At 39.0% G+C, this 27,993-nt stretch overlaps 1 protein-coding gene across 3 annotated transcripts; it reads left to right on the top strand.

Annotated features, from left to right (window-relative positions):
- Positions 1–26,748, top strand: atp6v1h (ATPase H+ transporting V1 subunit H). Of its 3 annotated transcripts, none has more exons than XM_031294001.2 (14): positions 1–104; positions 1,103–1,259; positions 2,244–2,343; positions 2,803–2,892; positions 3,895–4,008; positions 5,254–5,358; positions 6,941–7,000; positions 7,950–8,047; positions 9,134–9,326; positions 11,979–12,157; positions 12,592–12,717; positions 15,397–15,498; positions 18,300–18,413; positions 26,348–26,748. In XM_031294001.2, exons 2-14 carry the CDS (start codon positions 1,156–1,158, stop codon positions 26,415–26,417), a joined length of 1,455 nt encoding a protein of 484 aa, XP_031149861.1. In that variant the 5' UTR covers positions 1–104; positions 1,103–1,155; the 3' UTR covers positions 26,418–26,748. The 3 variants fall into 3 exon arrangements, with proteins under 3 accessions (XP_031149861.1, XP_031149863.1, XP_031149862.1); XM_031294002.2 differs by lacking the exon at positions 1–104 and adding an exon at positions 711–813; XM_031294003.2 differs by lacking the exon at positions 6,941–7,000.
- The last annotated feature ends 1,245 nt before the right edge of the window (positions 26,749–27,993 follow it).

Genomic DNA, 27,993 nt, shown 5'->3' with positions numbered 1-27,993 from the left:
TCTCCGTGTTCTCGTGCTGGGTCAACTGCGTCATGTGACTGTCATATGATAGATCGTGACGCCGTGTTGTAGTCAGTCAGCTGTTAGCACAGGACAGTAACCGGGTGAGTAACTCAACCGAGATTTGTCTCCATTATTCATTATCACATAGGTTAAAATTCCCCAATTACATGACTTGTCGGATTCTGTGATTGTAAATGTTATTACCTGTGTAACGGTGAAAGAATGTATGCGAAGCAATGTTAGCACAGCTAGCTTAGGTTAGCATTTTCAGCTTATTTTGCTAGCTTTCTGTTGCTAGCTTACGGCGTTTCCTGTGTCGCTGCTAACGTCAGAATTTGACAATTTTAAACGTATGCGTTATGTTTGTTATATAGCCTTAATATCGTGTAATGTCAATATGAATATGCTATGCGTTGATTTATCTCGGATAAACCCGTGACATTCATCATGGGTTAAGCTAGTTATCTAGCACGACCTGCTGCTAGTGAATTTGCGTTTCCTAGGATGGCGAAGGAATAGCCCGCCCTACTATGCCTCTGATTGGCTTATCTTGGTATTCTTACCCTAACCTTAACCAATCTCACGTTTCATGCCTAAACCTAACTAATCCAACCAACGAAGGCAACGAGTACTAGCCAATCAGAGGCAGAGTAGGGGCGGGTCACGCCTTCACGATCCTAGAACACGCAAATTTGCCTGCTGCTAAACTAAATAGCTAACTGCTCTGCTTCAGTTCAGCTGCTGGGCTTTTTGTTAGCTAGCGTGTTAACTAACAGAATTAGTTCAACTTAGAAGTACATGAAATGTAATGTAAGTATTATCTGACACACGTCGAAATATTCACGGTATAAATGGCACATTATATGTAGCTCAAAGCTACCTGTAGGCTATAACGTTAATATATTCTGTAACAGCTAGCTAGCTAACCAAACTAGGTAACTGTTAAATGCCATCTTTAATTGATTATCAGTATCAGGTGTTGTATTGTTGGCTATATGCACTATTTACAGTTTGTAGCTTGTACACACAAACCAAACCTGTAACATTGCCTCTGATATTGAGTCACTCTGCTGATGTTCATTCTGATGTTTCTATCCAGGTGGAGCAGGATTTTTATTCATACATATACTGTGGTAGATATATTATCACAGGATGGATATCCGCGGGGCTGTGGACGCTGCAGTCCCCACCAACATCATTGCTGCAAAGGCAGCTGAGGTGCGAGCCAATTTGGTCAACTGGCAGTCCTACCTGCAGTAAGCACACATTACAACAGTACATCATGTTAACACTGGACACTTTATTACGTACACCTGTACTAATGCAGTTCAACTCAAGAGCTCTGCCATTAATTCTACTTTAGCAAAGTTTTTGTTTGCTGTCCAAAAGGTTTTTATTCTACTTTGTGTTAACTACTTGAATAATTAATATTGTACACCTCATTTACATACATTTCTCTTCTGCTTCAGAAAGTTTACTTTTAATGAAATTAACTGATTTCACTGCTCTACTTGGTATAAATTAGAGTAAGGTGCATATTTTATGGAATGATTTGCATATTTAGCATATTTAGTTGTGATATTGTTATTTAATATAATATATTGGGATAATATATAAGTCAGCATGTCAAACTGTCATTAGACAAGTTAAGCTGTCATTACATCGATCTTCTGAATCCATCAGTATAATAATTGCAAACTGAGTGCAGTGTGTCAATCTAAAAGCAGCTCTAGTTCCTGTGATGTGATTCATTGTCTTGGGTGCTACTTCCTCTTTGAGCCTGCATTTTTTATAATACAGCAGTTCTGACCTGTGACTCACATTATCATTTCCAAAAGAATCATCTGATGACTTGAGTCCTTATTTCATTTAATGTGGATGTGCTATAAGCATGTTTGACTATAACTAGCTACCTCCATGGACCATCCATAGTGTGTTTTGCCTTAACTAGAACATATGGTATTATGAAGGGTTAATTAACATTATTGTGTAAGCTGCTCTTGTAATTAGAAGCAACATGCTCATGACCAGGTAAAGCCCAATCCTCCAGTGTTGTATGTCTCGCTCCGATGGTAAAGGACATGTTTTGAATGCCTCATGATTAAGCATTATAAACAATCACTCTTTATTAGCACACCCACTGTTGCCCTTGCTGTTGTTGGTCAACAATGTATATAGTTAATTGCATACTGTAGTAGCATTGTGCTAAAATGGCAGTGTCTTGATGAATTCTCTTGTAGGAGTCAGATGATCTCAGTAGAGGACTGTGAATTCATCAAGAAATTTGAGGTGGCCAACTCTGAGGAGAAACAGGTCATTCTGACCAATGAAGGACATCAGGTATTAAGTACTCATCCAACACGTGTTAGCACTTCTCCTTTATATTTCTTTGGGCATTGTGCTGATGTACAATTTACCATATAGGCATTGAGATAAGCGAAAATCTGTTCAATCAATCTGTTCTGTCAACGTTTTACAATTCTACCTCAAAAGACGTTAAACCACCTGCAGTGTCTTGGCTTTTCAAACTGGTTCATTCCTTATTTTTGTTACCTGTACCCAGTACTAACATGCCTACCCCAATGTAGCCTCTTGCATTGTTTTGCTGTAGTGCTATTGTGGATCTTAAAGGACCCTTATGCTGTAACATAAGTAGTTTGCTGACCTGAGTTAGTCTTTTGACAGTTTTTTTGACGTGTCAGGCAGAATAAAAGCAAAGGCAGTTTGTTCAAATAGTGAATTGGTACATGGGTGCTGTGTCTTTCTGACGTTGTATGTATCTATTTTGTTTTTGCTCAGTGTGCAAAGACCTTTCTGAACCTGATGGCACACATTTCCAAGGAGCAGACAGTCCAGTACATCCTGACTCTGATTGATGACACTCTGCAGGTATACAAACATACCAACGACTGTGGACAAATATGACGTGTGTGTATATATATATATTACCCCCACCAACCAAGAGGTTTGCTTTAGGCTTTGTGTGCATTTAAAGACTTATTTGTGGTTTTAAATAAATTAAATGACATTATTGATAACTAGCGGTGGAATATTTCCCTGTGATGGCCGCGGGAGATTGATGTTTTCATGATCCTGTATAAAACGATCTAAAATAAAAACCATAACAGCTAGAGCGTGATTCTTTTGGCAGAAGAAAGCTAAGGCTTCTGTCTTTAGCTTCATTACGTTGTACGCTTGTGATGCCGCTATCACGTTACGTGACGTCAGATGCCAAACCGCGTGACACTATTCTATTGCCAATAAAACTATCAAAATGTCTTTACACTCTGCTCATAAAAATAAGCATATCTCAAAAACTAAAAAATTTACTTAGTTCAAATAACTAATGGAGTGTTAAGAAATATTTTGTTCATGTTTCTACATTTAGAATTTTTTTGGATTAATTAATGTTTTGTGTGTTTATTTAGTATAATTTGATAACAAAAAAAAACTTGTCAGACTTTTGTATTTCTTTTATTTATGACAATGTCAATACTTTAATTGATTATTATGGTTTATTGACTTGCATAACTTGTTAGCTTAGGATGTACTGATTTTAGGGATATGAGTATTTGAAGATACTCCAAGAAATGACATCACAATAAGCAAAAATACCAATGTAGGCACTGGTTGACAATTTCTATTTCAGAGTTCAAAGGGTTAAACAATTAACAGTAGTTACAGTTTTAAAAAAAAAAATAGTAAAGAATTGAATTGGTAAATATTCTGTTAAACCCTAAGTAATCTGTTATATAGAGTTGGACTTCCCATCTTCTTCCCTTCTAAAGCATGTGTTTGATTACTACAGTTAGTTTTACTTTAATTTTGTGAGGAAAATAGGTCTTTACAATCCAGGAACTTATCTACAACCTTAATTCATGTGTGACTCAGGAGAACCATCAGCGGGTCAACATCTTCTTTGACTACGCCAAAAAGACGAAGAACACCGCCTGGTCCTACTTCCTTCCCATGCTGAACCGTCAGGACCTTTTTACTGTCCACATGGTGAGTTAAGAGTTGTTGATACTAAGTGGTTGTCAGTGGGAGTCATATCACAATTCAAGCTGTCCCTGCAACATTAGACTAGTTGGCCATCATGAGGAACAATGTCAGCCTTTACATTAAACAGCTAAAACAACATATGTTCACAGTGGGCTGTGAACTAGGTGAGGAAACCTCTCTAGTCCATGCTTAAAACCTAATCAAATTGTAGTATTTTTAGTTGCTGACATGCATAATCTATCAAACATCATAGGTTATTAAATAGAATATCAGAGATTATATTCCACAGTTAAAATGGTAGATTCCATTACATTTTTCACAGAGTTAACTCTATTTCTAATCATAGGAAGGCATCAATAATTCCTCACAAAGCAACCTTCTCCTTTTCCCACGAAAACAGCCAATTAATGTAATGATTTCTACCTGCCACCCTTTTCAAAGACAAAGGATGACCACCCAACGACAAACTATGATAGGGCACACACAGCTTAATTATAAATGCCAGCCAGATGGCATCCAGCAGGTGGGCGTCATGTGACCCAAAGTCTGCAACACAGCACTTTAACTCAATTCACCTATAATGATGACTCTTGCTTTTAAAATGGAGCCTTGGTATTTCTACATATCATTTCCTAGCAAAGGAGGAAATTGGAAAACAGAATATGTTACTGTCTCATCACAGGGCACAGGAAGCACTTTACAAGCCAAAATTGTGTATGAGGTAGTTGATGTGGCTTCAGGCATTTTCACACTTGGATGAGGTTGTAGATCATGTTTTGTTTTCAGTCAGTATTTTGGTGCGGTTTCAAGACAAGGTATTTTAAATTGAAGTACTTTTTTATTTCCATGTGTCTAGCCTTCATCCTTTTCTCTCTTTTTTTTATTTCTTTCTCTCCCTGAAATTTAAATTAATGAAACTCTAATGCACCGTAGAAGACCTGATCAAAAAAAGTTTTAGCTTTTTTTAATAGCTCCTCCTTACCTTAGGACTAAAACAAAGCAACAAAATGAATCTGTTTCATCAATGTTGGTGAAAATACACGTTTATTGTTTGTATATTTTACATCAAAAAGGAAAATTTCTCAAAGAAATGCTACATGATTGCCATTGCTGCCATTTTAGTAATAAGTAACAAATGCTATACCGTGATCTTTCAGTGCAATTGATTATGGCCTTCCTGTAAATTTATACTGTTGAATGACTGTTCTTGCACAACAATATGAATTTAAAATATCCTTCCTTTATTAGGCGGCGAGGATCATCGCTAAGCTGGCTGCCTGGGGCCGTGATCTGATGGAGGGAAGTGATCTGAACTACTACTTCAACTGGATCAAAAGCCAACTCAGTTCACAGGTATTTAAATCTGAATGTTGTTGCTAAAATATCTTGTGATATATAAAAGTCTGTGTATCTAAATATCTGGATTACTGAGGTTTTTTTGGCTTTTGTCATTGATTTTAAAAACTACAAAAAAAACTAACCTGTTTATATATTGTCATTTTACAGTAACCTTTTTTACTGTAAAATTGTGTGTTCTGTCTGTTTTATGTGACTAACAACAGACTACTACAGTACAGTGTAGTTAATGGTAGCCATATAAGGTGATGGGAAACATGTTGCCTGATAGTAGCAGTTTAAGGAAGGTGATGGCAGGTGTCACCAGAATCAGTGAATTTATTATTGTCAAGGGCATTCATTTTCAAGATAAATATTCTAAGTAAGTAAGTGGAGTATATGCTCATTTGAAAATTCAAAGTTATGTATGATGGTTGTGTTGTTGGAAAGGTCCAATTCATTGGGATTTATCTTCTTGGCAGCATGACTGTGCAATTCAAATGTTTGTGCCTGTGCACACTGTATACTGCATGATTGAGTTTTAAAATAAATTAACTAATTAGATTTATCATGTCATGGATTCTTAATTTCTTAGATATTAGGACATCAATCTCCAAGATACATTGGCTTCGTCTTTCTCATGTGGAGTATAATTATTTAACCCTTGTGTTGTCTTCCCGTCGACCATGCAACTTTTTGATTTTCTGGGTCTAAATTTAAAATGGCTTTTTTTCCGACACTTTAGTCGGGGTTTTTTTAATCACTTTTGTTGTTTTTTTTTTTTAAGTTTTTGAAGCTTTTTCCAACATTTTTGTCACTTTTTTTTCAACATTCTTTTATCATTTCTTTTCTTCAAATGCTAGAAAATTGAATAAAACACCCAAATCTAATGAAAGTAGTGAACTGATCATTTATTTTACTTGTTAAGAGCGTTGCATGGAACCACCCACGTTATTTTTTTTTTTGACAATTTGGTTGAAAGAAACCCACATTTCTAATATAGAAACTATATAGAAACAGCAAAAGTAATTTCTACTTTCTATCACTATTCCCTTAATTCAATTCTATTGTTTGAGCTCAAGGTGAAAACCTTGCCGGAATGATTGAAATGTACTGTAACACATTTATTCATATTGACTTTTGCCTGTCAGACCTTGAGTTTGTTGTACGCTGTGATGTAGGTGCTAGCTTTGCCTTGGCAGATGAATGCACCAAAGAGTGGGCTGATAACACACCTGAATATTTATTAATTCCCAGTTTCTTTATGCTTGTACATTGCACCCTGGTATTTCTAAAATATACAGAGGTGTTCATCAATTCAGATATAGTCAGCTCTTCCAAAAGCATGATTTTATCAATTTCTCTTTTTATTAAACATTCTGTGTCTTTGCAAAATATGTTCTCAAACTACAACTGCTTCTTGAAATTGCGTTTTATTATTCATTTCTCTTCTCAACAGCCAATCAACAAATCAGTCAGCATCCGATGTCACTGAATTGCATTTGTACAGCACATACTGTGTAGTCCAGCAGGACTGTGACTTAGCTCAAAGCTATGGATTTTGAAAAATTGTGCACCTGTTTGTTTTATCTCTCATTAGAACCTACATGGTACAGGTCCAGAAACAGGCTCAGGAGCAGGAACTATTTCCCCCAGTGAAGTGAGTATCAGTGAAGTGCATCTTCAGTCAATCTGGTGCTTCCACAAAAAAAACCCTCAATGGCAGGGTTTGTGCAAGCTGGCATCTGCCAGGTGTCACTGGACTTTCACATCTTTTCTTTCCCCTCTTTATCTCTCCCACCCTGTTCTTGCACTCCAGTTATTCAAATTGCAGATTGTTAGAGTCCTGAGTCTGTTAGAGCAAGTTTAGAGGAATTCTCCATTTGGACAGCATGGCGTTTGCTGCAACTGATTGGTTTTAACTGTAGGAATTGCATGCAGTAAGCCACTTCTCCTTAATGCTGAAAGTGCATGACAAACAGCTTTTCCTGTTTTAGGATAACAAGGGGAAATTGTTGTAGCATTTGCACAGCAGCAGCATCCTACCATTTTATACTCCATACAAGCATAGCGTGATTATTCTGAGAAGTGTGCTCAGAAATCTATTAACATGAGCACTAACTAATAATTGAACATCATCTTTTCCTCTGCATTTTCAACCAGGTTACCTCCACTCTTCTGTCCTCACTGCTGCCTGTTCTTCTTGCTGGACTTCTTTGCTTTTCTTCAACTGCTGTTAATTAACAGATTAATGTGATCTATTTTCTCCTCTCAGCTTCCTCCACTCTAATCTCAATTTACATTATTCTGCTCAGGTGTGATGGGACACTTTTCCCTGCTACTGCTCTGTGTTGTACTATTGGGTCTGTGATCTAGCATGTGGTCATGTATATTACTACAGACTGCATGTGCGATGCCTCAGGTTTGATCGGTGGAGGTAATGCAAGTTTTGGACTGGCCTTCTTCTATGTGCTGTATCTGCTTGTCAACTACTACGTGTTTCAGAACTGCACTAATTGTACTTGACCTTCTAACATGTTTGTTTTCCTGATTACACAGCTAAGGCTCACGCTTCGGTTTGAGTAAATGTTTGCCTCTGTCCTTTGCAGAGCTCTCAGTACGTCCAGTGTGTGGCTGGGTGCCTACAACTGATGCTGAGGGTGAATGAGTATAGGTTCGCCTGGGTGGAGGCTGATGGAGTCAACTGGTGAGTGATAACTCCTTAATAACAGAGTTCCAACAGTTTTTCACAGTCTAGATTTTAGTCTAATTTCAGTCTAGACAGAGAGATGACAGCTGGAAATTCGGGAGAGATAGGGTTGTACTTGGCTTACAGACAGACAACAATTTAGAATAAAGTACACAAAAGGACAGCAATGAGTAAAAACAATAATTAATACAAAAAGTACTCAAGAACACAGGGTTAACACCAACGCCACTTTTGTCATCATCACTCTTCACCTAACCCATCTAGAGAAAGCAGCAAGAAGAAAAAGCCAGAACCTAGAGGACCACCCTGTCAGATCCATAGCCAGTAACAGTCCAAATTACATTTTTTATTACTGATGGAATAAAATACCTCATGTACCTGTTAGTAACATCTTAAGAGAGGTGGAATGTCCTTCCTAATGGAAGCAAATTAAACTCACTTTATGAAGGGTGCTGGGTGCCCCCTGATTGCAATTTCCGTGGAGAGTTTTCCCATAGAGCTGGCTACATAGCCCCTGCACCCCACCTCAACTGGGCGTACCTTCACCCTTCAGCCTCGGCCCTCTGCTTCAGCTGCTAGATTGGAGTGCCGCAGCTTCTTACGCTCATAGGCTTCATTGACCGCATCCTCCCAAGGGACTGCCAGCTCAATGATGTAGCCATGTTGGCAGACGTTGGACCACATGTTCACATCTTTAGCTTGTCGCACACATTTTTTTTCTATATACAGCATTGTAAAAACAAGCCTTACTGCTTGACTTGGATTTGATAATTAGTGCACATCTATGAGCACCACATCTCTGCACTTACCAGCTATTTCTCAAATGTATGACTTGCTGTCTAGCTGTAGTCATTAGTACTCTGTAGTTTGAGCGCCTCTTCTGTTATCTAAAGACTGTTTGAACATTTCATTCTCATCCATCATCAGAGATAATGGATGAGCAGCATGCAGGCACACAGCTGTGAAAGCTATTCTATTAGTTAACAGATGGTAGATATAGATGGTCCTTTTCCCAGCACTTAGCGTTTATTTCTTTCCGTTTTTAGTTTTTATTAATTTATATACTATGTTTTTATGTTTAAGCATCACAGCGGTGCTGAGCAACAAGTGTGGCTTCCAGCTCCAGTACCAGATGATCTTCTGTGTTTGGCTCCTGGCCTTCAGTCCTCAGCTCTGTGAGCAGTTGAGACGCTACAATGTAGTGCCAGCCCTGTCGGACATCCTTCAGGAGTCTGTCAAGGAAAAGGTCACTCGAATCATTCTGGCTGCCTTCAGGGTATGTGGAGAATTTCTCATTTGGTCTGTGTGTCTCTAAAATTCCACTTTTCACCGATGTTTTGACCACACTAACTGAATTTCTGTCCCACATCTTGGCCTAGGGGAACGCAAGATTATCTTACTTTTTTAAATTTTTTAAATGTACTTTTGTAGTAACATTTTACCACATAAAGAAGTTATTTTCTGTTTGGCAAAAAGCTATTAGATATTTTGAAAATTGCTTGCAAATGATTGCAGGTCATAATTTTCTTTCAGCACTTATAGTGTTATACTGATATAGGACAGTCTGTGCATTGTTTAACAGAGCACTTTGAACATTTGCATTTAATAAGGCTGTATACTTAATCACAACAAGAGTAACCTGACACTTAAATGACAAATAAGGCAGCCCATAAAAGATGCATAAATATAATTTATGATTATGCTGCCCTTTAATCTACCTGCTGTGATTGCTCAAACATCCACTGAATATTTAATGTAGTCCTAAGAGCTGCGTTCTGGACTTGCTCTGTTGTTTCACGTTTGTGCCAGGTAATGAATTCCCTATACTATACCCTGACAAAATTAGGCCCCATTTATCTTCCCATTCTGTTGTGCTATTTACTAGAGGAACTTAGTGCGTCTGACAGGGCACTAACACAGGTCTGAGACATCTGAGAAATACATTGATGTGATAACTTCCAGGTCTTTAGAGGGGTAGGTATTGTGTTTTGGAAGAGTATACAAATGATTGCTTGGTTCCTAAAATTAAGCATTATTATGCAGACAAACACACTTCTCTTAGTCAACATACAGTATACTAATATTTCTTGGTAACAGTAATAATCCTCTGCTATAACACAGATACGCTGTACCTGCCCACCCTCAGCACATATCATATTGAATGCTAAACAGATTCATGTTGAGTCAAAGAATTATGCCTTAGAAAAAAATATAGATTTTTAATTTCATTTAAGAATGTATATTTTTTTTCCAGCCTTAATGATTCTAGGTTTTTCCAACCCGGCAACACCAGACAGTCTCAGAGACCTTGGTCACAGTTACAACGGTGTGGTAAATGCCATTGATTACATGATTGAAACATCAGCTCCTTCACTAGTGGAAGAAAATGTGTAGCTGAGGTAGGGCTGGGCAATATATATCGATATTATATCGACATCAATATATGAGGCTAGATATCGTCTTACATTTTGGATATTGTAGTATTGTGATATGACACACGTGTTGTCTTTTCCTGGTTTTAAAGGCTGCATTACAAGTGATATAATTTTCCGGACTTACTTACTGTTTTATAATTTGCCATGGTATCCACATTATTGGTAATTTATTTATCAAAACTCTCAATGTGTAAATATTTGTGAAAGCACCAATAGTGAACCCTTCAATATCGCCACAATATCGACATCGATGTATTTGGTCAAAAATATCATGATCTTTGATTTTCTCCATATCACCCAGCTCTAAGCTGAGGAAGGTATTTAAAGTTGCCAGTATTTCTCTGTCAGCCATTTCCCATCAGTATTTCACTGTCATTTTAACCTCAGTAAATAGGCATTTGTGTTCCTGATGGACTACCATTCCATGTCTTTTGTTTACTGAAAGAAATTGGTTTGAGACAAAATTTTAGAGTATGTATTTTTGTACTGTATTATTGTTTGCCTCAGTGGATTGCATCTGTTCCTGCTTTGAATTTTCCCCAAAGCTCATTCATCACACCTCTCACGTCAGCAGAGCTGTCACATCAAACGTTTGGGAATGTTCCCGCAAGAGAAATAGGCTCGGTTTTTAATTGGTGAGAGAAGTTTGTAGTTCAGTTTCATATTACAACTAATTAAAAACAACGGTGGGCAGTGAAGTGGGACACTGAAACATCTTGATGTTGGGTGGGTTTTCCCGAGAGTCGTTCAACTTACCTTGCAGTAACTGTCTTTAATTTAGAGTGAGGAGAGCTACAAAAACACTGTTCCTCACCAACACTCCCTAGTTGGGGCTCTCTTTAGTGTGTCATGCCGATTTAGAAGAATTTGGGATTATAACATGTACAGTAACAATAATTATCTTTTTACAAAATCCTTTACAAACATATTCCACATTCGTCCTAACTATGCAAATTAGCCTGCTCACCACATGGGACTTGCAATGTGACATAAATTATCCGGACCATCTAAGAGTTGAAAAAAAAACATATTTAATTAGGCTGCAGAAAACATGACATTTCTTTTAGCCATAAGCCTTTAAAGGCAATCAGGCTCTAAACATTTGCTGTGAGCTGGCCTATTTGCTCTATTTGAGAGGGATGTTGTGCACACATCACAGGTTATTGCAAGAAAGAAATTGCCAGATATGTGTAGTTAGTTGTAGATACGCCCTCAATGGGCTTAGGGGTTCAAGCTAAATATGGGTTGGGTTTCCTAAACTACTTGGTTTCATTGTGGTAAGTGTTGATTAAATTTCTGTCACTCAACTAGTCTATTAATCGACTGATTGTTGCAGCACTGATTTCGTATGCACTCGTTCATTCATTGATTCGTTTGGTATGAGTAGGTGTATTTTTTTCAGATGTTGGATATCTAATTTCTCAACCAAATTGCTCACTTATAAGTGTAGTTATTAATATACAACATCTGTTCCTCACACTGTTCACTTACAGAATCTTCTGGAGAAGTCAGCAGAGAAGGAGACTCGTCAGGAGTACGCCCTGGCCATGATTCAGTGCAAGGTGCTAAAGCAACTCGAGAACCTCGAGCAGCAGAAATATGACGACGAGGACATCACCGAGGACATTAAATTCCTGCTGGAGATGCTGGGAGAGAGCGTACAGGATCTGAGGTACCCAGTCGATTCCATTTCATAAACAACAAAACATTCAGTCATGAGTATTTCCGCCACAGAGAGCAGATTGCGAAAACATTGTGTGTTATATTCTTTAAAAAAATAAGGAAGAGTATATTATAGTGCTGTACATGAATCTGATCAACCTTCATGAAGCTAGTCTATTTTCTCATTTATTACATTTCTCTTTATTTTGAATGCTGTGTGGTTGTAAACAATGCAGCATTCAGAATAGATGCGTACATATAGAAAGTTAGATATTCTCTTTACTTAAAGTGTGTTCAACTAGACCATATGCTGTACCTCTCAGTACAACAGGTGGGTTGAAAGAAAGCAGCTTTTCTGCAGAGGGACAACTAAAAGAAGATCTTTGGACTGTCCTCTTGTTGGAAAAAAAACATTTTAATGTTGTATGTATTTTTTATCAACAGCTCATTTGATGAGTACAGCTCTGAACTTAAGTCCGGCCGCCTGGAATGGAGTCCTGTGCACAAGTCTGAGAAGTTCTGGCGTGAGAACGCCGTCCGCCTGAACGAGAAGAACTACGAGCTCCTCAAGTAGGATGAAGCATTTATTGTAGTGACACACAAGGGCACAATGATATTGGATATGCTTGATCATACACTCAGATGTTGCCACTAGAGAAGTGAATTAATATGTATTCTAAATTTGAATGTGAGAACGGAAATGAAAAGATGTGATTTAATTCTAAAGGGTTGAATTGAATTTTAATGTGAAGTTTTTTTTTCTTCTGTAAGCTGCATATTGAAATCAGGCTTTTGCTAGCATGCAAACGTGCTAAACTAAGATGGTTAACATGGTAAACATTGTACCTGCTAAACATCAGCATGTTTGCATTGTCATTGTGAGCCTATTAGCATGATGACATTAGCATTTAGGTCAAAGCACTGCTGTGGTACAGCCTCACAGAGGTGCTAGCATGGCTGTAGACTCTTCAGTTACTGTGAGCTTTTTGTGAGTGGCATATACAAATTTGAAATATTTGGTACTATATATATATATATATATATATATATAATTTTACAATATCGGATGTTCATATTAAACACGGCCAAAGCTTTAAGTAATGAGGTAATCATATTTAAAAGAAATCCCTGTGAGCCAAAACCGGATTTCTATATATATGGTCATCTGCTCCAGGGATATTACTGCAAGTGTTTACATCACATCCGCTGCTACATGTAGCTACATGCTAACATCTGGGAAAGCTGTAATCTTGGTTGCTGATGTTAATTTCTCAGACAGTTAGTGATTACAGGTGCAGCAGCCATGGGCAGTATGAGAAAAACTATGGCTGAGGTTGAACTTTGACCCTCTTGCTCATATGTGCTGCGCAAAGGATTGTGGATCAGAATAGCCAGAAAAGTATGCTGGCTTGCATTTCGCAAAATCCGATTGGATGCAATAGAACATCCTGGTATTTTTCGTATACTGCATTTGACATACTATGTATTGGGACATGCTAAATATTTTTCTGGCATTCTAAATAATAGGGCTGGGACGATATGCTTTTGTCCCGATTTAAATTCTTTCACGGTACATGGGTGCCGATTTGATTTGTATTGCGATTTTCATTTATTGCAATTCTAGAAGTATGGTGATTTGATAGCATTGAGTAATGCGATTTTCTTTTCCTTCTTTAACAAAAACAAAAGTTGAATTATACACTTCTAGAGACAATATATCATGAGACATTTCTAAAAAACTAATTTTCCCACCCCTACTAAATAATATGGTAGTATTGGAATGCAGGAAAAGTGTTTTTTGAACATTAAAACATGTAAACATGTTCTATTAGGAACCCAAAATACAAGTATGAACTGGAAAGTGAGCATAATAGGTCCCCTTTAATGGAACTGAAACCTAATGTTGAAAAGTTTAGGGTAAAAAAAATACATTGATTCTTGTGTTTAGATGATAGGTATTATTATAGGTATATTGGCATTAAACATTCCATGGTCACATTTGTTCAAACATTCACATTGAGTTCTGTGGTAACACCTGTCTCAGATTGTACTGTTAAAGGACAATTCCAGCGCAAAACGAACCTAAGGGTTATTAACTGATGTGTACCCACTCTGTCGCTACCTGGGACATGTTTTCATGTTAATCGAATGAGTTTGGAGCCATCTTGGAAACCGGTCATGACTAGTCGAACTCCGTGCAACGTGGAATTCCCATACTGTCTATGGAGATTCCACATTGCACGGGGTTCGACTAGTCATGACTGGTTTCCAAGATGGCTCCCCGCAAGTAAACATGAACACGACTGTCTTTATAATCTATCTTTTTAATAAACTAGCTGTACACTTACAACGTTGTCAATGTTTCGGTTCACATTTAGGGACCCTAATTATGCTAACGTTAAAGTGTGGTGATATTTCGAGCCTTCTTAGTGGTATTAAATAGCAATTTAATTTGAGTGTCCCCATGCCCCGAATACTTGCATTTCAAGCTTACCAGCGGTCCGCGGTAGCCCCGTTAAAGCTCCAAACTCATTCGATTAGCATGAAAACATGTCCCAGAGAGCGACAGAGTGGGTACACTTCAGTTAATAACCCCTAGGTTCGTTTTGCGCCGGAATTGTCCTTTAACAGCTACACTCACCATCATCTTGTCTGATGATTGCACAGCCCTTCAACATAGTTTTTTCTTTCTTGTTGTGTGTGTGTCCAATCTAAGGACTCGGATCACAAGAGATAAAACATCAATTTGTGTTCTTTGTTATTCCAGTCACACACTCTGTTGGGGCTACTGACATTGAGTAAAAATCCTGATCTACCCATGTCATTCTCTCATCACTGTCCTCTCTCTGTAATTAGCTCAGGCATCATTTCAGCTTATATTACCCCCCCTTCTTTCTTAGTCTTTTCACTCGATTCTCTCAATGCTTTGTCTCACTTTAAACCCGGAGGTGTCACTTATTCAGATGCCTTATGTCTTATGTCCATGGATTTTGATTTTAGAGTTTTGGTTTCTTGGTTTTAAAGTAACATTGGCTTTGAGAAAGATCAGTGCATTTTTACATCCAACACTTCTTCAGGGTTAAAGAATCTCATCTAATTTATTTTACAAAGCTTTGTCTGAAAAGTCTTTCCCTAGAAGCATCTGAGAAATATGTGATTTTCAGAGTGAAAAAGGTGTGATGTAATCTGCCTTTCAATGCAGACGGACCTCTCCATTTAAATGCATCCCATTTTGTCTGCCTTCAATAGGATCTTGACGAGGCTTTTGGAGGTGTCTGATGATCCTCAAGTCATAGCAGTGGCAGCTCACGACATCGGAGAGTATGTGCGGCATTACCCACGTGGCAAACGGTAAGGCATGTTTCTGTGAAAACCAATTTGTATCAAAGCTCAAGGCCGTTTTACAGTCACTGTAGCCGAGCTCGCGCGCGCCAATGTGACGTCAAAATGACGTAGGTCAGGGGCGTTTCCAGGACTTGAGGAGGTTTGGGGCTTAGCCCGGACCGATTTTAAATAATCTGAATGCAATGCAAAACAGCAATTGGCTTGCCCAGCTTGTTAATAGCCAGTGTATATTCATTTTAGCTTTCCAGTTTGTAGATGTAAGTCAGATGGCTCCAACATTTGGCCTAATCATAACTGACCTGGCAACCCAAAGGCCAAGGTTTTGTTTCCAGATCTGTGTGGTGACCTATGATGCGGGGGGTCTGGGGGTCCTCGTCCAGAACATTTTGAACATTAAACACTTCATTTATTTCATATTTCTACCTTTTTCTGAATCTATTTATGCTGGAAATATGTAAAGGGAAACATAGGGGACAATTCAAAATATAAAAACATAATGGAATATATTGCAATAAGGCTCTCAGGCATTCTGTATTGCTTTCAACTATTTATTCTCCTTTGGATCGACATTTCTAATTATATCTGAGTCAGCACACATGTAGCCTATAATTTACTCCTCCCTCCTCTTTTGCGTCTTTTGTTGGGGAAGTAACCTCCTTAAAGTGCACATGACAATTATTCACCTCAATGATACATTAATTAATTTTAATGAATTAATAAAGCCCTGGACTGTAATATTTCAGATGTTTGAGCAAGATTTCTGCTCATGTTCAAAACTTTGTGCACATTCAAAATATAACTCATCCCATCTGTGTTCTCTGTGATTTGGAGGAGTCGTGGAGGAGTACTTAAACTTATGTTGTCCTTTTCTTTCACCTTATACTCAAAACGTATTCACTCCCTTATGGAGTTAGATTACCCTTTACACCTTGTAGCATGTAACAACCAGAAACACCAGCACATTAGATTCATCCCCAAACCATGTAGGCTAAGCAATGTAATGCAAGGTTAATAGAGCTGAGTCCTTATAGTTGGAATTTCCAAGTTGAACCTCTTCTCACACCACTTTAACTTGAATGTAGTCTAATGGTAGAGCACTTCTTGGTTTCAGCTTGAAAGGTTACGCTTACAACACAGTCTAATCACTGTTGCTTGCAGTCGCTATGGCGACAACACGTCATGGGCTTTGCTTATCTGATCTGCTGGATCTTAGAGTCGGTAGCCTACCGCGGCGGCGGTCTTGTAGTCTCTCCTACCCGTGCTGAGCGGGTGAGGTCTCAGTGTAGGTTCATAGTCTTGACTTCTCACAGCGAGACACGCGATCAGGCACACAGAGAGACGGACGAACGGACACACACAGCCACATATATGCTACAATTACCACAGTTTTCCCCACTCATCCTCTCTCTTTGAGAGAGAGTGAGAGTGAGAGTGAGAGAGAGAGAGAGAGAGAGAGAATATCGCTTTGTGACAGGCACGGAGAAATAAGCGTCAGGTATGAATGGCCAGGCGATCAGGCACGTTTACATAGGCTATTGTCCGGTTTCATATTTGTCAGTCAACTTTTCAAAATACATTCGGGGCTACACTCAAAACATTCGGGGCTGAAGCCCCGGCAAAATCGGCTGACGCCGCCTCTGACGTAGATCTCGCTGCCGTGACAGGATTTTGAGTGCGCGACCAGAGGGCGCGCACCACTCTATTGTTTTCAGCGGCGCACGACAAAGCGGAAACAGGAAGCATGAACGAGCTCGAGAGCAACCGGATGCCAGGACTCTCAGAGTGACTGCAAGTCCCTCTTGTAAACTTACTGTGTTAAGATGAGTTCTTTTATGGTGAATGAAAGGCTTGATCCGACAAAGTAGGTCATCGAATCAAATCGAAACATTGACGGCAATGCTGCTGCCAGTTCTGCCGTTGTTTACCTTTTTCTTCTTCTTCTAGTCCGTAGAAATGGCAAAGTCGGTAGCCTTTCCTCTTTAGCGCCACCTCTGTTCAGGAGAAGACTGCAACTAGTGTCGCAACCACCACGCGCGAGTATAAACCGTTACGGCGCTCCCATGACGTCACACTGGCGCTCGACAGCTCGGCTGCTGCGAGTATACCCCACGTTTTAATGCCACTGTGTAGAATTTCTGACTCTGGCACCCCGTTGTGGTAGTACAGCCTCAACAACATCACATTTAAAAGGAAAAATACTTACTAAACCCACTGATTGGCCTGTACCCATGAAGCTTATCCCATCTCCTCACAACCCCAAGGAAATGAGAGAGATTGTTGTCTTGTTTGTGTCCGATAATGCTGAAGTTCAGGATGTCTGTCGCTTCTGTCTTCCTTAATCCTCTGATGCTGCTAGTTCTTGTCTGGACACCTTATCCTCTCCCCATATTTTAGGTTTCCCTCAATGTTTGTTATCCTAAAGACACTATGTGATTGACATATTAATCTTATTACCCTGTGATCAGATCTCAGGGTCGATATGCCCTATTTCCAGCCTTGCATTTCTAATTACACCCCACTACTTTTAATGCACCCAGTTTGTATGTAACGGTACAAGTGTTCCTGTGCTTTCACCTACTTTTCTTTTCTCTAGTCACACCATTTACTGTGTTATCACATGCATTATGCTGGCCTGTTTTCCTCTTCAAAGCACTATATCCTTTTACAAGGCCAGAGACCCTTCAGTCAGGCTGGATTAAATTACCTGGTGCTAGACCACTGAATGACCTAAAACATGAAAATAGTACCTGTTGTCTGTGTAGATAAAGGCTTTCTCCCATTATTCCTTTATATTCCTCCCATTTCAGGGTGATTGAGCAGCTGGGTGGAAAACAGCTGGTAATGAATCACATGCACCACGAGGACCAGCTCGTCCGTTACAACGCCCTGTTGGCTGTGCAGAAGCTCATGGTCCACAACTGGTATGAACACATTCGTAGCTTCATTGATGTTGTGCATTCAGATGTTGTCATGAGGAAAATTAGCCCTTACAGTTTTAGTTGAACCAGGCTTTCTGACATTAAATAACAACCCCTACATGTGCATACAAATGATTCCCTGCTCACCCTCACAGGTATTTTCAGTTATTTTTGGCTGATTAGATGTCTGCTTTGGTTGAAGTTGGGCGGAGTGATGCTGGGAATTATGCGAGGTTAATGGACTGTGTACTGATAAGATTGATGAAATTATAATTTGCTCCAACAAAGCCAGAGCTTCACAGAGATGTCACTAACGCTCAGTCTGTACACATCCACACTAGGGCTGAACGATTTTTGAAAATAATCTAATTTTTTCCCCAAATATTGCGATTCGATATTCGATCATTTTTTTAAGCTCTTAGTCTTCTGTATTATTCAACAAAGAATAATTATAAGCGCAATACTATAAATCATTTATAGTATGAACACACAATTACACACTAGACAGTTAAATAAGTAAAATATAGTATATATCTATATATATATATATACACACACACACACACACACACACACACACACACACACACAACAGTGTATTTTTTACAGTGCACAGAGAGGAGCTGCCTCCAGCCCCTCCCCCTCGTGAAGTTGCGTGCTGCCGTGTGTACTTGTTCAGAGAGGCTATCGTTACGTTAGCATGTTGCTGGTGTTCTTGCCGTGGGATTAACTGTACTAATAAAACTGTTGAAACACCGCGGCCACGCTGCTGTGAAAGCTCCCTGAACGTCATTAATCAGTCTGGTTGTTACCCCTCTCAGTGGCAGCTCCTCCACTCATATCTTTATAACGGAGCTAACCGCTAACCGGAGCTAACCGCTAATCAGAGCTAATCGTTGCCAACCGAGCCTTGAGTTCTGTGTGCCTGTATCCATTAACTGCATGTATGGACTCAAGCCCGAATAAAACCCTTCATTTTATTAAAATGGCTGTAAAAGTTTTAAACTACAACTCAGAGTTGTTTGAATGACAGAAATCAGCTCCAGGTACGGCGTAGCGTTAGCGTGGTAGTTGATGCTTTCTCTGCGGAGTGCAGACTGATTTGCTCTCGCGAGTCATGTGACCAAATCGCAGCCTTTGCGATTAGGAAATCGCGTTTTAACATATCGCGATATTATCGCAAATGCAATTAATCGTTGAGCCCTAATCCACACAGTCCTAAACAAAAAGGTCTAATCAAGCAAAATAAGTTAAATCCCCTGTGTGGGTAGACTGTGTCATGGCTTTTAAAGATGATCTGAACTTAAATATGTGTTTATTACATCAGCATTCAACTGTTAAAGTCAGTATTTGTTGCATAATTTTGTAACGTTCAACAGGTCACGTCTTACCAACTAGCTAACTGTTTTTACTGTGTGTTATGTTATTCATGGAGAATACAAAGAGAAAAATATAGAAGACAGACATTAGTTTTCTTGCCCTTGTGTTCTTCACACATCAAGACAGACAGAGTAGTGGGTCAGTTTGGATTTGATGATGTTAATCAGTTGCTTGCTGGTCCATCTTTATGGTTGTTTTGTGTGTGTCAGTGGCTGTGGTTTAAAACATTACCTCTGTGCATGCAACAGTTAACTAACGAGGCTAATGCTTGGTGAGAGTTGTTTGTCTTAAAGGAGTAGTTTCACAGAGAGTTAGATGAGAAGACTGATACGTTTTTTATGTCTGTACTGTGAATATGAAGCTACAGCCAGCAGCTGGATAGCTCAACTTCAATTCTTTAATAACTACATTTTAGGGATCCTAATGTTATGTGTTTCTGTAAAAAAAAAAAAGACTCATATGAGACACATTTACAAGCACCATTACAAACTATGTGCTTTGTTTACTGAAGCCCTGGTCAATACTTCAGCTTTAATGTTAAAGCACCACTCCCTTGCATTTTCTCAGACCCTAACACTCAACCTGCCCATCATCTTTGTGTGTTTTTTCTGTCTACTGGATTGCTTGGAAACGCTAAAAATCATCAAGCAATAAGTGAAAATGTTTGTTTTGCTGCCACTATCTAAAACACACTCTGCTTCCTGAGCAACTGTGGATGGAGGTATTGTGTTACTGTTTTATATCATATAGTAGTGCTGTTTTCCCATCTAAGTGGCCTTAATGTTCTGTGTAAACTGTATGTTCACTGAAGTGTGGGTAGAAGTTTATTTATCCACTGCAGCACAAAAGGTTTTCAGTCTTGTTTCAGCGACTGTGAAGAAAGAAAAGCAGATTCCCATTATCAGACCTACAATAGAAAGGAAGATGCATTTTCACCACCTCAACCTGAATACTGCAACTACCAGTGTAAGATAGATGTGTTTTAATCTATAACATGATGTAATAACATCTTACAGGCTGAAAGATCAGATAACCACTGCAGAAAGAGAAAGGGCTGATGCAGGGTTAATTATGTGAAGTTTTTTTTTTTTTTTTTTTTTTTTTTTTTCTTCTCCATATCACCCAGCTCTACTTCATATTCCAGGCAATGTTGATTTGATATGGAAATGGATATTTCATCACTCACAGCTTGTTTTCCAGCTATGTGAAAGCAGCAAGGTGTCATTTAAAAGCCCGGCACACAAATCACATCTTAAAGACATTCATCTATTCTTGTATTTTATTTTACTTATTTTACTACTCCTTATAAGTCTTTATTTCGCCTACGCCTTCATGTGGCGACATCCTATGGCGTCACGGTGTTGCAGTGGTTAGACGCCTCACAACAAGAGAGTTCTGGGTTCTGGGCTTGGGCCCTTCTGTGTAGAGTTTGCATGTTCACCCCGTAGAGCTGGGCAATATGGAGAAAATCAAATATCATGATATATTTGACAGAATACCTCAATATTGATAATGCAGCGATATTGTAGGGTTGACAATTGGTGCTTTCACAAAATGTTGATGGATTTCGCAAAAACTTTTTGATCCTATGGAGCCATTTTGATGCTAACAAGCACTCACCTGCCGTTAGCATTCCATTGACTGCCATTCATTTTGACGTCACTTTGACCGCGAATAACTTTACATCTGAAGCGTTTTAAAGACTTTTAATTTTGTCCATTGTTTATTTCTTAAACACAACAATGTATAAAAGGCTCCATTACCTTGTATCTCACGTTATGGCTCCGTAGCAGAAGTTTTTGTAAAAATAGGCTAACGATTGTGTCATAACCACGCGACTTACTGTCGCATAGTAGAGGAATTACCGTATAGCTGTTTAAGTTTAATTACTAATGTTAACTAGCATTTTAGTTAGCAATAATTAGCCTGTGCCTATGTTATCTCCTTACATATACCTACACTTTCCGTCTCTGCAAGATTGGGAATGATTGAGATTTCTCTTGGCACAGCTACCAGAAGACTTACAACTTTCAGACAGGTTGCTCACGTCACATTTATGTTGTCTCTCTCAGTTGGAGGCTGCGCAGTAACGCTCAGCGCTCACCGGAAAAGTGCTTCTAATATCCTTCACTGGTCTCCGTCCAGAGCAACGGGATCTGTTGGTCCAGTTTATATACTGTATGTGTAGATGCGACCGGAGCAGAGTTGGTGGAATAAGTTTAAGTTTTGTACAGTGTGTGCGGTGTCCGAGATAAACCCCAGACTGAAAGCCAAGTTCATTCATTTGCTCACCAGAAACGGGATTTTAACCCAAACGTTATTTATTTTACAACGTCTGCCCTGGAGGTAACGAGTCTCCCCTGGTTTCCTGACCACGGTCGGAAACGAAGCAAGCAGGAAAGGTTAACACATTGAACATTTTAACAGCTTATTAACGTGCGCTTGTTGCCCCGTGTGCGCTGATGCGCTCATCTGTTGACATTTCCAAATGCCTTCCTACAGTTGCTTAATAAAAGTGGGCTTTCCACACAAACAAACGTGCATGTGTCATTGTTATGAGAAAAAAAAATTTGATTTTAACTGTGTCCGGCTCGCACACAAATTTCTTAATGCCTGTCGGGCTTGGGCTGGGTTTGTTCACGGCTCTGTCGGACATGGGCCGGGCTTGGACAGAAAAATTCGGCCCGATCCGGACTAACACACGCACACACAGCGGACAGCGCCAGTGGAAAGCTGGAGTGCAGAACTTTTGTCTCACCCCTTTGGCAGTGAAAGTAATTACACAAACTGTCGACGTGCTTATGAAAAGCAGTGGGATTCATAATAACGCCATGTAGCTATGATCTCTCCCCTGTTCTTGCCTGTAAAGGTATTGGGTAATACAGGTAGACTGACATACTGTGTAACCATAAGAGAGCCAGAATGAGCAAATACGCTGTGAAGAACTGTAAGTGAGCAAGGCTGGTTGACGGCACTCTGTGTATTGCTTTTGTAACAACGTTGTTGTGGAGTTAATAAACTATATGTTCTGAGCGCAAATAAGCTGTATCAGCATACTTCCAGTGTGCCAGTGCGGGAATGTCGCCACAGCCACCACAACTCTGGTACACTGAGAAATAAAGAGAGCTTTCCCTGGCAGCGATAGGTTTAATCAGCATTGAGTGAACTTGTTTGGCAAGGGCTTCAATGTAACAGACGTTCATTTATATGTAAAGGTTCTGCACTCTAGCTTTAAGATATAGTCCTTTACATCGCCAATAGTAAAAAGAGGTAGGATCATGTTTTAAGTGGAGTATCCCTTTAATTTTGTAGTACTGTGATGTAATACTGTAACTGCAAAATAAACAAATAAATACTGTGATATAAATTTAAGGCCATATCGCCTTCCCCTGTGTCAGCCCTGTGATTGTCTGGCGACCTGTCCTGGGTGTACCCTGCCTCTCGCCAAACGTCAGCTTGGATTGGCTGCAGCCCCAGTAGATAATAGATGAATGGATGGATGGCGGCATGCTGCAGCAGCACAATGATTGATATGTTTTTGTGTTGAAATAGGTTTGAAAGAGACAATGATGTAAATACTTGAGCATTGTTGTTCATGTCAGTTTTCTCTGTTATGTGCTGGTGGCTTTTCTGCCAGTTTGTTTACCTTGACAGGACATACTTTGTGAGGTTTGTGTGTCATGGTTGTTTCGTCATATTTGATTATGTGCTGCCCACACTCATTGCCTTCATGAAAACAGATGTGTGATTGCTGCTGCAGAATGAGGAATACTGAGGCTGGTCCTAAAAAGAAGTTTATTTTTTGAAAAGGTGAGGTGTCATCCACCCACAAATTCCATGTAAGATCTTCTTGTCTTTACTTTCTAAAGGCCCCTGCTGTCATGACAACAGCAAAGATGAATGTGTGAACTGAGAAACTTATTTATCATTTTACCCTTCAGTCTGCTTTGAAAAGTTCTTTTCCTGACATGTTTGTGGAACATGAACAAGTTGTGGTAGATTGTATTTTAGCTATTGATGGTTTCAGCTATTGAGTTACTCTGTCCTTGTGCTGTACTGGCCTCTGTTGTGCTTCAATGAAGCACAGCCCATTCTCCAGAAGTCCATAGTTTTCATGGACATTTCATGATCTATCATTAGATTGCATTTCATACACTAGCCTGGCTATTAGGGACAGCAAAATACCCACATATGTGTTCCAGATTACTGAGTAAACTGTCCTTAACTGAAATGATCACAGAATGTACTGATAATTTCCAGTGAGTAATTAGTTTCCAGTGTACCACTTTGTCTTTATTTGTATTTTGACATTATAGTTGATACAGCTTCTTAACAGTTAGGTTTTATAAGCCGAAAATAAAATTAAAAAAACAGTATTCGGGTAATTTTTACAATAACCCGATAAATATGTAGATCTAATCACTGCACTACTGTTTTTTTTTTTCCTTCTCATTTTCACAGCCTAAGTGAAAAAGCCTATTAGGCTCTTTCTTAAGGCCATAGAGCACGTCATGAATAAACTTAGTAATCTTAGTGTTATCTTATGTAAACCTGGTAGACAGCTGCCTAGGGAAAGGAAATCACCTGAAAAAAATTAGTTTATTACAGATACACCATTTTGGTTATAGACCTTCGTCGGGTGTTTAATTCACAATGTGAAACATCACAGCTTTATATTAAAGGCACTGTTTTAACAACCAATAACAAAAGGGAATCAGATCATGTTACCACATTACTGATTGATAAAAAAAACATTTATATAATACAAACAATTAGATGTGCAATGCAAAATAAGTTTTTATTTTTTTTATTTTTCTTATTAAAAAAAAAGGGGGGGGGGGGGGTCCAAAACTCATATCCATACATTTATCTTTTGAACGACTCTCATTGGCTGGTGCCCTGTTCATATACAGTACAACGTGATCATTGCTCCTTATATAGCCTTTGATTTAAGATAAGGCGATATGACTCATTATGCTGTGCAAGTATTCATTCATAAAGCAACTCTTGCTCATCCTTCCAATTATTGCCATCTGCCTTTGTCTTTTTCTCTTGGTGTTATTCTGAATCAACATACAGCTGCTATTTGCAGACCAGCTAAAGGTCACCACGACAACTTCAGGGAAGTGTGGAGATTTTACATGTTGGATTATTTAGTTTCCTCTTAAAAGCTGAAATTCTCCATGTAAGCATACGTTCTTATAGGAACTAGGGGATGGTTATGTGAAACTCAGAGGCTTAAAACCTGTTGTGTTCGATAGACTTGAATTATTGTCGAGCAGGTGTGAAGGACTGTGTTCCTCGGAGAGTCTGCAGGTTTTCATTTCTACCAGAAACAAAAAATAATTTCAGTCTAACTGCATTCTAATCACTGAAATTCCCAGGTGTAGATGCAGCCTTTTGCCCCTCGAAACAATGTGTACACCTGCTTGATTTGACTGGAAAGTACTGTGAATGTTCGCCAGCAATGAGATGAAACATTAAAGTGCAGGAATTAAGGCTTTGACTGGAGATGAGCGGTATTTTAACCTGAGACAAAAATGGAAACATGCAGAAAAGTACTTAAAATCTCTACTGTATGAATCAGTAAGGACATTTTGCTGATGTGTACATATTTAGTGTACATGCAGGAAAATGACAGCCTGTAAAAATAGCAGTAGTAAAGGGTTTAATAAGGAAATCCAACAGAGTTTTAGTTTTTAAGGGACCTTAATGGTTAATTACCCATGGTCAGAATGTATTTGCCAGCCTTTTCGATCTTTAGGTTTGTGAGAGGCATTTGATATTTCTGGTATCATTAAGGTGATATCTTAAAATATATCATATGAATGTAACTGTCAAAAAGAAGCCTGAAGGAGAAGCGTGACCTTTCAAAATAATGGCATTATACAGTATTTCAACATATAAATCATGTCAGGGTCAGAAGCTTGTATTCTGAAATTAAAACTACCACTTATGCTGACATTAAAGGACCTAATTCCACCCCAATAATCAGCTGGACGGGAATACAGCATACAGACACGAGAGTGGTATCATTTTCCATTTTACTCTCGGCATAGTCTTGCATTGCCAGACCTTCCTTCACAGCTCTGCGGAGGAGGGTCTGGCTAGTTCATACAGCATTCCTGGATGGGAGAAAAACGCGCTCTGGTTTATTGCCATTTCTTTAAACCAATCGCAACAGTGCCGCTGCAAAATAGCTTCAGGAAGGAACTTGTTTTGGTGGAACATGTGCACGTAGGGAGGTGAGCTCTGGAATTAAAATGGCTGTCGAGTGTGTGCTGAGAATTTACAAAAAAAAAAGATAAATATAATTTGATTGTCGGTTCTAGCTCGGAGGATGTTTCCCGAATAGACCAGAGTTTAGAAAACGGAAGGTGAGGGACCAAAATGAGGGACCTCCGTCGACACCGGAACTATCCCGTAAATGAAACGTCATCGATATAGACTACTCAGTAGGCAATCTGGTGGATGGGAATTAAAATGCATCTAATTCAGCATAGAGTGAGGTTGTGTTGGTAGTGCTGAGGTGTAATTTATTTTACTTTCTTTCACAGGGAGTACCTGGGAAGACAACTCCAGTCCACTGATCAGCAGCAAGCGCCTGTCGTGGCAGCCCGAAGCTGAACTGTTCCTGTGCACGTGCGTTTGTGTATTACTGTGTGGATGAGTGTGTACTGTATGTACGTTGTTCTTTGCCATTTTAATAATGGCTTGTTCATTTTGTGTAATGACTTGAAAATGGTGGTTTCCTCCTTCAATCTGCACCCTGAATGATTCTCGATGTTTCTTGATTTGATTGTCGTGCTTCGTGTTGTGCCCTCTCTGCCAAGTGATGTGTGGTAATTGAAGTCACACTTTGTTTGTGATAATGTACAAAAACTGCAACTTATTTAAGTCTTACGTGTAAAACATTATACTGTATGTATCTCAATAAAGATGCTTATCTATGGTGTTACTGTGTTGCATTATTACACCTGCTGGATAACAGACTTTAACTGAGATTAACTTTATAAGATGTTTTTCATGTTATCAGACCATATTTGGTTGGCTCTCAAATATTGAAAGCAGAGAAACAAGATTACTTTTTTTCTTTTCAAGTGTTTTTTTGTTGTCATGTTTACTCTCATCTGCCTTCAGGCTCAAGTTGAACCTTCATCTGTTCATCCTTCAAACTGCCTGTAGTAGGGAGTCAAAAATATCTTGTAAAAATGATAGGAAATGTATATTTTACATTTCAGTGCTCTGTTGTGAAGTGAAAAGTGGAGGTAATGCGAAGGTTAGTGTCTTTTTATGACTTGCAACTTGTGTTTTAAAATACAACTCTAGAAATCAGAAAAAGATGGCCTCTTTCACATTGATGTAGAAAAGCATAACTCCTACATGGAAATCAATGTGCTTCCACCTCATCCTTTTACTTTCGCAGTTATAAAAGAAATATATACTCAGTGGTCACTTTATTAGGTACACTGGTGCAATCTAATGCAATTCAAAACATCAGCTATGCCTTACAAAGTAATTGATGTTAGTTTTTGGTGACAATAAAATGTGTAAATTAAATGTATTATTTAGGTCATACTTAAAGCTTGTGTTGTCATGAGATGCATTATATTGAGAGGTGTCCTATTTGTCCCAATAATATACACGAGGGGCACCAAATATTAAGAACACCATTTTTTATTTTTAAAGGTTCCAGCTTCTCAAATGTGAATATCTCAACCTCAGGCTTTACGAAATTGTGATGGCCATTTTTCACTATTTTCTGGCATTTTAAAATGATGAAGATATTCATGCAGCAACTTTTCTGAACACTGTCACCAAGTCCTGAGAGCGAGGCTCTCCAGACTTCAGTTTTTGAGAATTATCTTCCATCCAATCATTGTTGCCCTCTTGGTCCAATTGCTCTATGATTGCAAAGAAGTCCCCTGAAATGTAAAGTTTTTGCCAAAATACAAACATTAACAACATCAGCAGTTGGCATGTTTCCTCCCTGGCTCTTTGTGTGTGTGTGTTTTTCCTGTTTAGGAGGCAGTCAGACTTGCAGAGGTGTATCATGCCTGAATCAACTCGGTCTCTCTCCTCCCAGCCAGCTCGCTTTTATTTGGTTGTGTTTTGGGTTTTATTAGATTTGCATTCCATCTTACCCATGCACTCAGTCCTGATAATACTGACTTACATATTTTACCATAATTCTGTGTATAGT

This window comes from Sander lucioperca, chromosome 9 (assembly GCF_008315115.2).
Source record: "Sander lucioperca isolate FBNREF2018 chromosome 9, SLUC_FBN_1.2, whole genome shotgun sequence".
NCBI classification, from domain to species: Eukaryota; Metazoa; Chordata; class Actinopteri; order Perciformes; family Percidae; genus Sander; species Sander lucioperca.
Note: the sequence above shows the minus strand (reverse complement) of the source record. Positions and strands in the feature narration are given on the sequence as shown.